This window comes from Salmo salar, chromosome ssa29 (assembly GCF_905237065.1).
Source record: "Salmo salar chromosome ssa29, Ssal_v3.1, whole genome shotgun sequence".
In the NCBI taxonomy this organism is placed as follows: domain Eukaryota; kingdom Metazoa; phylum Chordata; class Actinopteri; order Salmoniformes; family Salmonidae; genus Salmo; species Salmo salar.
Window position 1 is genome coordinate 25,409,438 of NC_059470.1, and position 13,114 is coordinate 25,422,551.

Consider the following 13,114-nt stretch of genomic DNA (forward strand, 5'->3'; position numbering starts at 1 on the left):
TTGTGCAAGAGAATATCTTATACTTATATTTTTCAATAAAATCTGAAAAGTTGTTTGCACTTCTCTGTGGATATTTGTAGATTCTACAGTTTATCGCCCATATAGTTAGCCATTTGAATCTAAATTTGGTTTTGTATAAATACTGCACACAAACATTTCACTGATCTGAAGTGTCTAGCAAAAAAAACTAAGCATGATTATCTGTATAGCCTACAGTAGTCCGTGCAATAGCATAAAGTTTGAGGATGGAGCAAGAGCGTTTCTTTCCATCCTGCAGATGTCTAATTGCATGTCCTTTTCAAACCAACGGCAATAGTCGCTATACCATGTGACATGCAGTGAGAAAAAAGTCCAAAAAGAAAGAGAGATTAGGTCTACTCTTAATCATAAAGATAAACAGAATTTGTTTTTCCTGTCCTTGAACTGATTTAGGATCAGCTCGCTGCCACAAGTCTGAAACACTCACACAAAAGGATACAGAATTCAAAACAAAAAGCCATACAGTGAAATGACTATTGTTATTGCTTTTATATTAGCCTACTGATGATTTGTGCCACCAAATTGATCCAGACACGGTAAAGAAAAAATTACATTCGAATCAAAGTCAGAGAATCACTGGAAATGTGAGCAAAATAACAAGCTCAGAGGAGTTAGTGAGATGACCATTGCCTCAAAGGAGCCTCCTTACAATTCAAGCCTCCTCTACCTAGCTGTTTCAAAGCACTCCTCTATGAAGGAGCGCCACTCATTACACAGTCCAAGCCACTGCTTCGTTAGTGACAAGACAACAAAAACTCAGGAACTTGTTCTATGGCACCAAATGAGCTCTTTCTTGTGTGAGATGAGAGTGGCACGTGTCTGTGTGCCCTGATCCTTGATCCGTAGTGTCAACATAAACAAAACAACTGTGTCTGTGAGTCATTCGACTTATTGTATGCCCTACATAGCAACAGGGGGCTCATTACAGTGCAGAGCCTAAGTTGTAAATGTTGCAGTGAACCATGCTGTAAACAGTGAACCATTATGTAAACAGTGAATCCTTATGCAAACAGTGAACCATTATGTAAACAGTGAATCATTATGTAAACAGTGAACCATGCTGTGAACAGTGAACACTGCTGTGAACAGTGAACCGTTATGGGAACAATGAACCATGCTGTGAACAGTGAACCATTATGTAAACAGTGAACCATGCTGTGAACAGTGAACCATTATGTAAACAGTGAACCATGCTGTGAACAGTGAACCATTATGTAAACAGTGAATCATTATGTAAACAGTGAACCATTCATTATGTAAACAGTGAACCATGCTGTGAACAGTGAACCATTATGTAAACAGTGAACCATTATGTAAACAGTGAACTATTCTGTGAACAGTAAACCATTATGTGAACAGTGAACCATTATGTGAACAGTGAACCATGCTGTGAACAGTGAACCATGCTGTGAACAGTGAACCATTCTGAAAACAGTGAACCATTCTGAAAACAGTGAACTATTCTGTGAACAGTAAAGCATTCTGTAAACAGTGAACTATTCTGTGAAGCGTAAAGCATTCTGTAAACAGTGAACTATTCTGTGAACAGTAAACCATTCTGTAAACGTGATTGACAAGATAAGTAAATGATGGATCTGGATCCGGGTGTGTGGATTGTTAAAGCACCACCACAAGATTCACATCACACACACACACACACACACGCCCTCCACTGGGCTGGAAGAAGCTATTTGGATTACGCAATAAGCTCCCTGACATCGTTAGCTGAACTGAGGCAGTGAGATGTGTGAACTAATGCCTGTTTACTGCTAAGAAGGGGAGGCATAAGGGAAATACCTCATAGAGAAATGGTGCTGGAGGCCAACGGAAATGACTTTGGCCCACATGCCCTGAATGGTCTATACTCTGCTGGAATACAAAGTCTCTACAGTGAGGCAGTAAAGACAATGGTGCATTACGATTTTCTGCACAAAGGAAGAAGGACACCTGAACAAACAAGTTGTTTTATTCACACACTTTGTGCATGCAATATAATGTACACTGTACCAAATGCAGGCAAAATATCTTCTTGAAAAGTTATATTTTTTTAGGAGAAAAGTCTGCTTGCCATCTCTTACAGTAATTGAAAAACCTAGCCATATATATTAAACCTAGAGTGCCTTCAGAAAGTATTCACATCCGTTGACTTTTTCCACATTGTGTTGTTACAGCATGAATTTATAATAGATTACATTTCGATTTTGTGTCACTGGCCTACACACAATACACCATCATGTCAAAGTGGAATAATGTTTTTAGACATTTTTAAAATGTATCAAAAATGAAAAGGTGAAATGTCTTGAGTCAATAAGTATTCAACCCCTTTGTTATGGCAAGCCTAAATAAGTTCAGGAGTAAACATTTGCTTAACAAGTCACATAATAAGTTGCATGGACTCACTCTGTGTGCAATAACAGTGTTTAACATGATTTTTGAATGACTACCTCATCTCTGTACCCCCACATACAATTATATCTAAGGTCGCTCAGTCGAGAAGTGAATTTCAAACACAGATTCCACAGATTCCACAAACCACAAAGACCGGGGGTTTTCCGAAGCTTCGCAAAGAAGGGTACCTATTGGTAAATGGGTAAAAAAACAAAACAGACATTGAATATCCCTTTGAGCATGGTGAAGTTATTAATTACATTTTGGATGGTGTATCAACACACCCAGTCACTACAAAGATACAGGCGTCCTTCATAACTCAGTTCTCGGAGAGGAAGGAAACCGCTCAGGGATTTCACCATGAGGCCAATGGTGACGTTAAAACAGTTACAGAGTTGAATGGCTGTGATAGGAGAAAACTGAGGATGGATCAACAACATTGTGTTACTCCACAATACTAACCTAATTGACAGAGTAAAAAGAAGGAAGCCTGTACAGAATACAAATATTCCAAAACATGCATCCTATTTGCAATAAGGCACTAAAGTAAAACTGCAAAAAATGTTGCAAAGAAATGTACTTTATGTCCTGCATACAAAGCATTATGTTGGGGGCAAATTGAACACAACACACCACCAAGTACCACTCTTCATATTTTCAAGCAAGGTGGTGGCTGCATCATGTTATGGGTATGCTTGCCATCAACAAGAACTAGGGAGTTTTAGGAGGTATAAAAATAAACAGGATGGAACTAAGCACAGAGAAAATCCTAGAGGGAAACCTGATCCAGTCTGCTTTCCAACAGACACTGGGAGGAGAATTCTCTTATCAGGACAATAACCTAAAACACAAGGACAATTATACACTGGAGTTGCTTACCAAGACGACATTGAATGTTCCTGAGTGGCCTAGTTACAGTTTTGACTTAAATCGGCTTGAAAATCTATAGCAAGACTTTAAAATGGCTGTCTAGCGATGATCAACAACCAACTTCACAGAGATTGAAGGGTTTAAAAAAAAAAAGCTAATATTGTATAATCCAGGTGTGGAAAGCTCTTAGAGAGGTACCCAGAAAGACTCAGCTGTAATTGCTGCCAAGGTGATTCTAACATGACTCATACATTTTTCATAAATATTTGACAAATGTTCTAATTTTATTTTTCACTTTGACATTACAGAGTGTTTTATGTAGATCGTTGACAAAAATTAAATCAATTTTATTCCCACCTTGTAACAACAAAATGTGGAAAAAGTAAAGGGGTGTGAATACTTTCTGAAGGTACTGTATATATTATTATCCTATGTGAATTCAAAATGTAACCAAATATATATATATTTTTATACTTTTTCATTTAAAAAAAAGAACAATAAAAGGCAAAAAATCTCTTGGAAGTTCTTGTTTGAGATATTCTCTAATGATGTAGTTCAGACGGTGGCATCTTGCCAACTTCATTAAAGAAACACAACACTGCTGCTTAGACAAAACGCTACAACGGCAGTCTGAAGGAACACTAAAATTAGCCACAAAAAAACTACCTTGTTAGCATATTTCTTTAACAAATAAAATAAATAGGTAAACTCAGACGTCAATTTAATCAGGCTAAAAAGTCTTCCTATAGTGAACTTCCTGACTCCTGAAATGCACTCCTATTGGGAAAAAAACATGTCCACATCCAGCTGCATCCAGCCACAGCTTTGTCAGAAGGCTCTGTCCATCACCTGTGCAGGTGTGCTTCAGGTAGATGTTGTCCATAGCCACTGATCATGGATCAGCTTAGCCTCCCCCAATCCTAACCTTAACCATGAGGGAAAACTCAAAACTGACATTAGACCAATGTCTAGGGGCAACTTCATCCTACTCCTGCAGGAAGTATCTATGAGTCTGGACCAAAGATGGTGGATAAATTAAGATGTCCCTCTCAGGCCGTTTACCACTGAAAAAAATAGGATCAGTTCCGGTCTGCTTAACGAGGTGGCTCTCACATAGGCTTCAATGCATTAGCAGCTGGGTCTGGTCTGCTTAGTTCATTGACTCTATATGAACCAGAAAAAATGAGAGTGGGATGTCCCGCTTCCTCTCCAACTCTGTCTGGGCCATGGCTGATGGTTAGGTTGAGGCAGCAGGCTTGGCTGTGCTCTGTGGTTGGCTGAGTTAAGGGGCGGGGGATGGGAGTGGGGCAGCTGTTGAGGCTCCACCTCCTACTCCAGCCTCTGCCTTTCCCCCATCTACCTCCTCATACTCATCTTCGTCATCTACAGACAGAGGGATACGGAAGTGAGAGATAAATGTCTGATAAACAACAAAGCAAGAACTACATATACTGCCCATGGAAAGCTTAATATACAGTTGAAGTCGGAAGTTTACATACACTTAGGTTGGAATCATTAAAACCCGTTTTTCAACCACTCCACAAATTTCTTGTTAACAAACTATAGTTTTGGCAAGTCGGTTAGGACATCGGCAAGTCGGTTAGGGCAAGTCGGTTTGGGCATTGTTTACAGACAGATTATTTCACTTATAATTCACTGTATCACAATTCCAGTGGTTCAGAAGTTTACATACACTAAGTTGACTGTGCCTTTAAACAGCTTGGAAAATTCCAGAAAATGATGTCATGGCTTTAGAAGCTACTAATAGGCTAATTGACATAATTTGAGTCAATTGGAGGTGTACCTGTGGATGCATTTCAAGGCCTACCTTCAAACTCAGTGCCTCTTTGCTTGACATCATGGGAAAATCAAAAGAAATCAGCCAAGACTTCAGAAAACCAATTGTAGACCTCCACAAGTCTGGTTCATCCTTGGGGGCAATTTCCAAATGCCTGAAGGTACCACGTTCATCTGTACAAACAATTGTACTCAAGTATAAACACCATGGGACCACACAGACGTCATACCGCTCAGGAAGGAGACACGTTCTGTCTCCTAGAGATGAATGTACTTTGGTGCGAAAAGTGCAAATCAATCCCAGAACAACAGCAAAGGAGCTTGTGAAGATGCTGGAGGAAACAGGTACAAAAGTATCTATATCCACAGTAAAACAAGTCCTATATCGACATAACCTGAAAAGCCACTCTGCAAGGAAGAAGCCACTGCTCCAAAACCACCATAAAAAAGCCAGACTACGGTTTGCAACTGCACATGGGGACAAAGATCGTACTTTTTGGAGAAATGTCCTCTGGTCTGATGAAACAAAAATAGAACTGTTTGGCCATAATGACCATTGTTATGTTTGGGGGGAAAAGGGGATGCTTACAAGCCAAAGAACACCATCCCAACTGTGAAGCACAGGGCTGGCAGCATCATGTTGTGGGGGTGCTTTGTTGCAGGAGGGACTGGTGCACTTCACAAAATAGATGGCATCATGAGGAAGTAAAATTATGTGGATATATTGAAGCAACATCTCAAGACATCAGTCAGGAAGTTAAAGCTTGGTCGCAAATGGGTCTTCCAAATGGACAATGACCCCAAGCATACTTCCAAAGTTGTGGCAAAATGGCTTAAGGACAACAAAGTTAAGGTATTGGAGTGGCCATCACAAAGCCCTGACTTCAATCCTATAGAAAATTTGTGGACAGAACTGAAAAAGCGTGTGTGCGAGCCAGGAGGCCTACAAACCTGACTCAGTTACACCAGCTCTGCCAGGAGGAATGGGCCAAAATTCACCCAACATATTGTGGGAAGCTTGTGGAAGGCTACCCAAAACGTTTGACCCAAGTTAAACAATTTAAAGGCAATGCTACCAAATACCAATTGAGTGTATGTAAACTTCTGACCCATGTGATGAAAGAAATAATAGCTATAATAAATAATTCTCTGTACTATTATTCTGACATTTCACATTCTTAAAATAAAGTGGTGATCCTAACTGACCTAAGACAGGGAATTTTTACTAGGATTAAATGTCAGGAATTGTGAAAAACTGAGTTTAAATGTATTTGGCTAAGGTCTATTTAAACCTCTGACTTCAACTGTAGCTTTCACCTAGCCTGTTTTCAGATCAATAAAGATGACAGCCCGGAAACAAGGAAAGGAAGCCACACAAGACAATTGAGATGCACCCCACCCTGCAGGGGCAGACAGAAAGAGACCCAGTAAGATGTTTCACTACCAACTCTTCCTACCTGAGATGAAGTCAATGCTACGCAGGGCCCTGCCCTCTCTCCAGAAGTTAACGGTGTAGTGATCCATCGCCTCATATCCTTGCTCCACCTTCTCCAGGTGGGAGGTACTCGACGCCTCCCCAGTCCTGACACACAAACACAGGGAGAGAGTCAGGCTTTACCTTATTGTGTATAGTTTTTAGAGATATGTACATAATGTGGTACATGATACACACTTTGTTCCATCAGCATGTGTACTCACCTTTTAAGGAGGTCTTTTACAGTCTGTAAGACAAAGAAATGGAAAGGGTTACTATAAATTCCTGATTTATGTGAAAAGTTGAATCAGGATTCAAGCCTGAATGTTAAGGGAGAGTGTTTGTGTCAGTCACCTGTAAGAAGACGGCCATCTCTGGTTCCTCCAAGGTCTGTATGCCTGTCTCTACGGTCTTACTGCTCTGCTCCAGGTGCTCTTTGTACTTCTTGGTTAGACCCCGGATGTAGTTAAGCTTCTCTTCCTGCTCGGCCGCCACCTTAGAACTTAAGTCCCTCTTCCTCTCCTCCAAGATGGCGTACAGATGGTCAAACTTCTCACACAGCTGGGACTTCTGCCTCATGCCATTCTCCTGTGCGCAGGCAACCACACACACATGGACGGACAGACCGACGGACACAAACACACAAGCGTTTTCTCCCACTGCCTTGCCTAATGATCATGACCCAGCTCTGAACCTGACCCAGCTCTGAACCTGACCCAGCTCTGAACACGACCCAGCTCTGAACACGACCCAGCTCTGAACATGACCCAGCTCTGAACCTGACCCAGCTCTGAACACGAACCAGCTCTGCATGGCAATCCTGGGTAACACCACCACGGGTGACACAGAGGGGACTGGAGCAGCTTCCTCCCCAGCTTCCTCCCCAGTACAGTTGTTACTAGCTCATCAACCCCAGTGTGTGTGTGCGTGTGTGTGTGTGTGTGTGTGTGTGTGTGTGTGTGTGTGTGTGTGTGTGTGTGTGTGTGTGTGTGTGTGTGTGTGTGTGTGTGTGTGTGTGTCCGCTCTCTCCCCATCAACTCTCCTCCTGGTCTCAGTGTGAGAGAGAAACGGCAGAATAATTAGTGTGTTTCTTGGTATGTGTGAGGGAGGACAAAGTGTCCGACCTTATTAGTTTATTTTTGTGGGTGATAGAAACAAACAGACTTAGAACACCTTCTCATTTTTGTATAGGGGGGCTCAATACAGTAGCATCCTGGTTTTAGTTGGCTGTGTTAGTGAGAGGCAGACAGACAGAGACAGAAATACAGGTGCTGCCACACTGGCCCAGTCACCTCTACGGTCCGGCAGGTCTCCTTTAACTGACTGATGATGCCCTGGATCCTGTCGTTGTTCCCCACCATCATCGCTATCCCGTCAGTCAACTCCGTCTTGAGGCACACACGCACGCACACGCACGCACACGCACACACACACACACACACGCACACACACGCACACAGAGAGCCAAAACGGATCAGTCACTGAGAGAGTTGCAATGCACTGACATGCGCAGTTGGCAACTGTCCCATTTGACCTACTGTACAGCTCTTGAAGATGTTTTCCTACATCAGTCAAGACCATACAGCAGATAGTTAGGTCCTCACCTTCTGTGTCTGGTACATGCTTTTGAGCGGCGCCACCTCACAGTCCTGGTGGGCTCCAAACACCTTGCACATGGAGCAGGTGGGCACACTGTGGGTCACACAGTAGATGTTGATCTTCTCCTCCTCGTGCTCTTGGCACATGGCCTGCTCCTCTGTCCTCTCTGGGGTCGCTGGCTTGGCGCTGCTGGAAGGGGAAGGGAGACATGATGAGACTCCCAATACTAGGGGTGCATCTAACTGTTATAGTTTAGTGGCTTCCTCTTCTGATCAGTTTCCTTCCACTGGCTGTTATGAATCAGGCTGCCTGCCCATGATAACTGAACTTCATTCAGTCATGATAGCCTACCAAGGTCATGATAGGCTACATCACATCCTAAGCCTCAAGCATCTGTACAAACAGTATCTAAATGGAGTGCCGTGTGTGTCATACCTTAGTTATTAGTCACCCTTCCTCCCAACGCGCACGCTCGCTCGCACACACACACACACACACACACACACACACACACACACACACACACACACACACACACACACACACACACACACACACACACACACACACACACACACACGTCGGCTGGGGGTATATCATTGTGTGACTCGGACCAGAAACCTCCTGCCAACCAAATCAACCCTCTGACTCACTGTGGGACCATGGGTTAATATGGGCACCAGCGACTGAGTGCTCTGCCTTTAAGCATGCAAAACTACACAATAAGCAAGTGTACCTCTCCTTCTCTCTTTTTTCCTCTATCAAGCTAGCGAATGTCCTCAAACACACAGAACACCCCTCACCTCCATTCCACTCCATCCCTCTCTATGTCGAGCGAAAGAGTTTTGTCTCATGAATAAAGTTTGAAGCGTGATGTCGAGTGAAAGGACAGTAGAGAGCTAGATTACATTGCCTCAGGGTTCCTATTCTTCAAAGCAACACATTCATCTGATGGATTCTTATAGCACTAAACCCTCCAACAGACACCAAAGATAAGATGACACTCTCACTACAAAAACGCTGACACTTAGCTCCTTTTAGCTAGCGGGAGTTAAATATAAACAGTAATCCTTCATGTAAATGTGATGTTTGTGATCTACGTACTTCCTTGACTGTATTTAGCTCCAGCTGTTGTCATCGCTGTGGCTTCTGGAGGGAGAACATCTGATTGTAGGACGTCATCTACTACTGTATTTCATTATTCGTTTATCAACACTATTTTATGATCTACTACTAGTCACCTTCATCAGCCACCATTTGTCTTTATAAGGCACCCTGGAATACTTGTATACAAGGCCAGAAAAGTAGTCAAGATTGTAGAAAACATTCATTATGAGTGGCAGCAGGAGTTTTTCCACAGGACATGACATGACCAGTAAAGATTGAGGCCCAGCTTTGTCTTGGTCAGGTGTCAGGTCATGTGATGAAGAATCAGGAAAAATAACACGTTTCAACACTGGAGTTTCAACACTGGAGTTTCAACACTGGAGTTTCAACACATTTTTAATGTAGGCTGTATGTAGTTTTTCAGAGAAGAAAATCTCACATTGCTATCAGTATATATGTCACTGTTCAATGCCCTAACTGGGCGACTTTTACAATTCACTGTTCGTCTTCTTGTAAGCAATTCACTGATATATTGCAAGTATTAGAGCCTGGGAATGTAACAAGATGAGTGAATAAGATAAGGAAATGACACATAAAAAAGCATTTTCCCCTGAACTCACAAAATTGAGTAACTGGATGTTTGTATTTAGTCTGTGATACAGCAGGATCGTGATGTAGTGGTAGTGGAGGTAGTGATGGTGGTGGTAGTGATGGTGGTGGTAGTGATGGTGGTGGTAGTGATGGTGGTGGTAGTGGTGGTGATGGTAGTGATGGTGGTGGTAGTGATGGTGGTGTGTTTCTGAGACAGACTCTATTTATTTTATAATTAATACTTCAAATTATTCCTGTAACAAGTACTGTACTGTAACAAGCTAGTGAGAACATGGAGAAAATGGTTTCCCCCCAGTTTGCTCATCTGTTCATGCACCTTGGCTGGAAAGTCAAGTACAGGCACTGGAAGTATTCTTTTTCATTTGGACCCCTATAGTGTACAACTCTCTCACCTGGTGGACTCCTGTTTGAACATGTCGATGATGTTCTCCACCAGCAGGTTCCTCTGGAGCCCATAGACCCCATGGCGGTCCAGGACCACCTCGTGCCTGCAGGACGGGCACCGGAAACGGCCACCGGAGGTCACTGACCCCCCTCTGGTTGGGAGGTATGGGTTGGAGGCCTACACAGGAGAGAACAGACAGGGGCATATTAAAATGTATACCAAATGTAATACCTGTTATTGTCTATGCCTAAGATTTCATGTGTAATACTATAGTCACATTTGAGGCTACACAAAATGACATGGGTGCACATAGCTGAGATTGAACACTGCAATGGCTCATGGGAAACAACAACAACAAGATAAAATAAAGCACAAAATGAGAACAGTGCAGAGGTTTTGGTGTACATAGCCTATGGGCCTGGACAAGAAACAAACAAAAGCAATATCCCTGATATACAGTAAAACTAGTTGTTATAAATAGACCATCAAATAATATAGTTTATAGATTAAACACGGTTTAATCTATATGTCTACCAGAAAATACATAGCTATTACTTACGTTATTGCAGGACTACTTTACCTGAAAGATATCATTGGCACACTTTCTACACAGGTTGTGTTGACACGGTAAAATGACCACCGGTTTGGTAAATATTTCCAGGCAGATGGGACAAATCAACTGCTTCTCCAAATTGTCCATGACGTTTCTCTTCTGATACCCACTCTTCTCACACTCCGTTAAGACGTTAAAAGTGACAAATTAATAATAAGAAATGGTTAATTCGGCATTATAACGTCCCAAGCCGCTTATTTCGGAGTAAAATTGAAAGGTAGGCCCACGGTAATTGCTCCGGTTCAAGCTGTTCCTCACACAGAGTATACTGTGGCACCCAAACTGGCTGCTCCAGCGGGTGTCAGGGCTGTTTTTAGAAAGTGTCAGGTCGAAGGTTGCCATGTTTACTTGCCCATATATGAAAATGAGTCTAGATAGGGCTTGGGCAGTTGATGATTCCTCGCAGTAGTCTTCAAACTGACCCCATTTAATGTAACGCTGTGTGTCATCAAACTGTTAGCCTATATGCAAATATCATTGTATAACAAAAGTGTTTGAGGATGTGTTGTTCAGTGGAACAACATGAAAATGTGACATAATAGGCTATTTATATTGGCTATGGTAGGATTTACATTTTGGACTCAACTGATGTGCTGATGAGCATCGCAGTTCGTTGGTAATCCTAGGCGAGTTCAGTAAAACTACTAGAATTTCAGTGGGCGCCCTGAAACAGTGTAAAAATTGACGAACGCTCTACCATTTGAGCTGAATCCCCTTGTGGTTATTACATTTGCAAATTAGAATCCACCTGTTTCTCTGATGAACAGTGGCATACACACTATGTTTGAGTATAAAAGCAGTATAATGAGGCAACTTGATGTATTATGGTATTTTAAAATAATATCTACCCTTATAAAACGTATCAGAATATATTATCAGCATCATGAACAGTATCTCGTAGTGTAAAAAGTATAGTATCTCGCAGATCACGGAAGGAACGTTCATCCAGTTCATGTTTCAAAACATTCTGTTAATTTTTCATATGAATACATAGCAACACATGACTGGCTACAAAGTAATTTCAATGTTTATTTATGGAACATAGACAAGAACACCGATTAGGACAGTCGGGAAAATATTTGGAGAATGCGGGCATCGATCCCGCTACTTCTCGCATGCTAAGCGAGCGCTCTACCATTTGAGCTAATTCCCCTCCTATACTCACTAACAGCAGTAACTAAGATAAATGCATCAGGCTATTTAGAATGACGTTGAATGTGGGTGGTTGGTTAGATACAATGTTGCCACCTCCCTCTCGAAGTGCAACTTTTTAGGCTGTTCGTCGTCAGAGTAACAATGTTGGAGGCTAGCTTCTATGACACTTTAATTTAGGAAACAGTTCATTACCACCATGTCAACCTTATTAGAACACTTCGCTAACGTCGTTACAGCTAGTTTAGTTTTAGTCGAGGAATATACAGAGTACGGTCCTAGATTTTAGTAATGGTTGCACACGGCTTCGGTACATTTGACACGGCTCATGCTTGCTAGCTCGTAACGTTAAATCGTAACGTTAAATGTGTTGAGAATGCGAGATGTCTCTAGCTACCGTTAGCTATGTGCATATCTCGTTTGTTTTTATAATTCGCAATCTAAATATGTGACTGCTAAAATGTAGTCTACTGAAATATATTATTCGACGCTGAGTAATTAATTGCAGAAAGTTAACTAGGACGCTAACCAGCCAAATACATATACAAACATGTGTATATACAAACACACGCACTGCAACTTATACATAGCCCGCTAGTCAACAGTTTTATGTATCCCCTTCGATAGCTCAGTTGGTAGAGCGGAGGACTGTAGAGGTTTATAGCGATCCTTAGGTCGCTGGTTCAAATCCGGCTCGAAGGAGGAATTTTTTTGCTCACCTGATTTGTGAAACCAGACCTAACAACGTATTTAAGTATGATTTGTACGGCTACATGTTTGACAGATGCGTAATGTCATTACAAAAAAAAAGATGTTGAAGTAACTTTTCAAAAAGAGAAGTCTATTGCCATATGACACAATTCTAAATCTCTCAATCCTTTCACAGCCATACTTACGCCTACTATACTCTATAACAAACAACACAAAACAATAACAAACACAAAACACATTACATTGCACACAAACGAACACTGATTCATAATTTACAAAGTGTAGTCAAGGGGTGGAATGGAGGCCGTCTGGGATCTACTACATCAGGGAATGAATCCCCCTTAGACCTGGGTTCAAATACTATTTA

At 41.8% G+C, this 13,114-nt stretch overlaps 1 protein-coding gene and 1 non-coding gene across 4 annotated transcripts; one reads left to right on the plus strand and one right to left on the minus strand.

Annotated features, from left to right (window-relative positions):
- Positions 1 to 1,989: 1,989 nt before the first annotated feature.
- LOC106590397 (tripartite motif-containing protein 55) lies at positions 1,990 to 11,771 on the minus strand. Of its 3 annotated transcripts, none has more exons than XM_014181373.2 (8): positions 10,852 to 11,771; positions 10,279 to 10,448; positions 8,173 to 8,353; positions 7,861 to 7,956; positions 6,923 to 7,156; positions 6,793 to 6,815; positions 6,552 to 6,676; positions 1,990 to 4,680 (listed from the first exon to the last, which is right to left on the minus strand). In XM_014181373.2, the coding sequence occupies exons 1-8, from the start codon at positions 10,969 to 10,971 to the stop codon at positions 4,580 to 4,582; spliced, it is 1,050 nt and encodes a 349-aa protein (XP_014036848.2). In that variant the 5' UTR covers positions 10,972 to 11,771; the 3' UTR covers positions 1,990 to 4,579. The 3 variants fall into 3 exon arrangements, with proteins under 3 accessions (XP_014036848.2, XP_014036849.2, XP_014036847.2); XM_014181374.2 differs by having other exon boundaries at positions 6,923 to 7,090; positions 8,173 to 8,356; XM_014181372.2 differs by having other exon boundaries at positions 8,173 to 8,356; positions 10,852 to 11,763.
- An 882-nt stretch (positions 11,772 to 12,653) lies between these two features.
- trnay-gua (transfer RNA tyrosine (anticodon GUA)) lies at positions 12,654 to 12,738 on the plus strand. The gene is given in 2 exon segments: positions 12,654 to 12,690; positions 12,703 to 12,738. It is a non-coding gene; the product is annotated as a tRNA-Tyr (tRNA).
- Positions 12,739 to 13,114: the final 376 nt, after the last annotated feature.

Excerpts from the sequence above, each read along its gene's own strand:
- LOC106590397 (XM_014181372.2), bottom strand. The coding sequence starts at position 10,971 with ATGGACAATTTGGAGAAGCAGTTGATTTGTCCCATCTGCCTGGAAATA. Across the intron at positions 8,357-10,278 it reads TTCAAACAGGAGTCCACCAG|CAGCGCCAAGCCAGCGACCC; the intron begins GTGAGAGAGTTG and ends TTCCCCTTCCAG. Across the intron at positions 7,957-8,172 it reads GCATGTACCAGACACAGAAG|ACGGAGTTGACTGACGGGAT; the intron begins GTGAGGACCTAA and ends GTGTGCCTCAAG.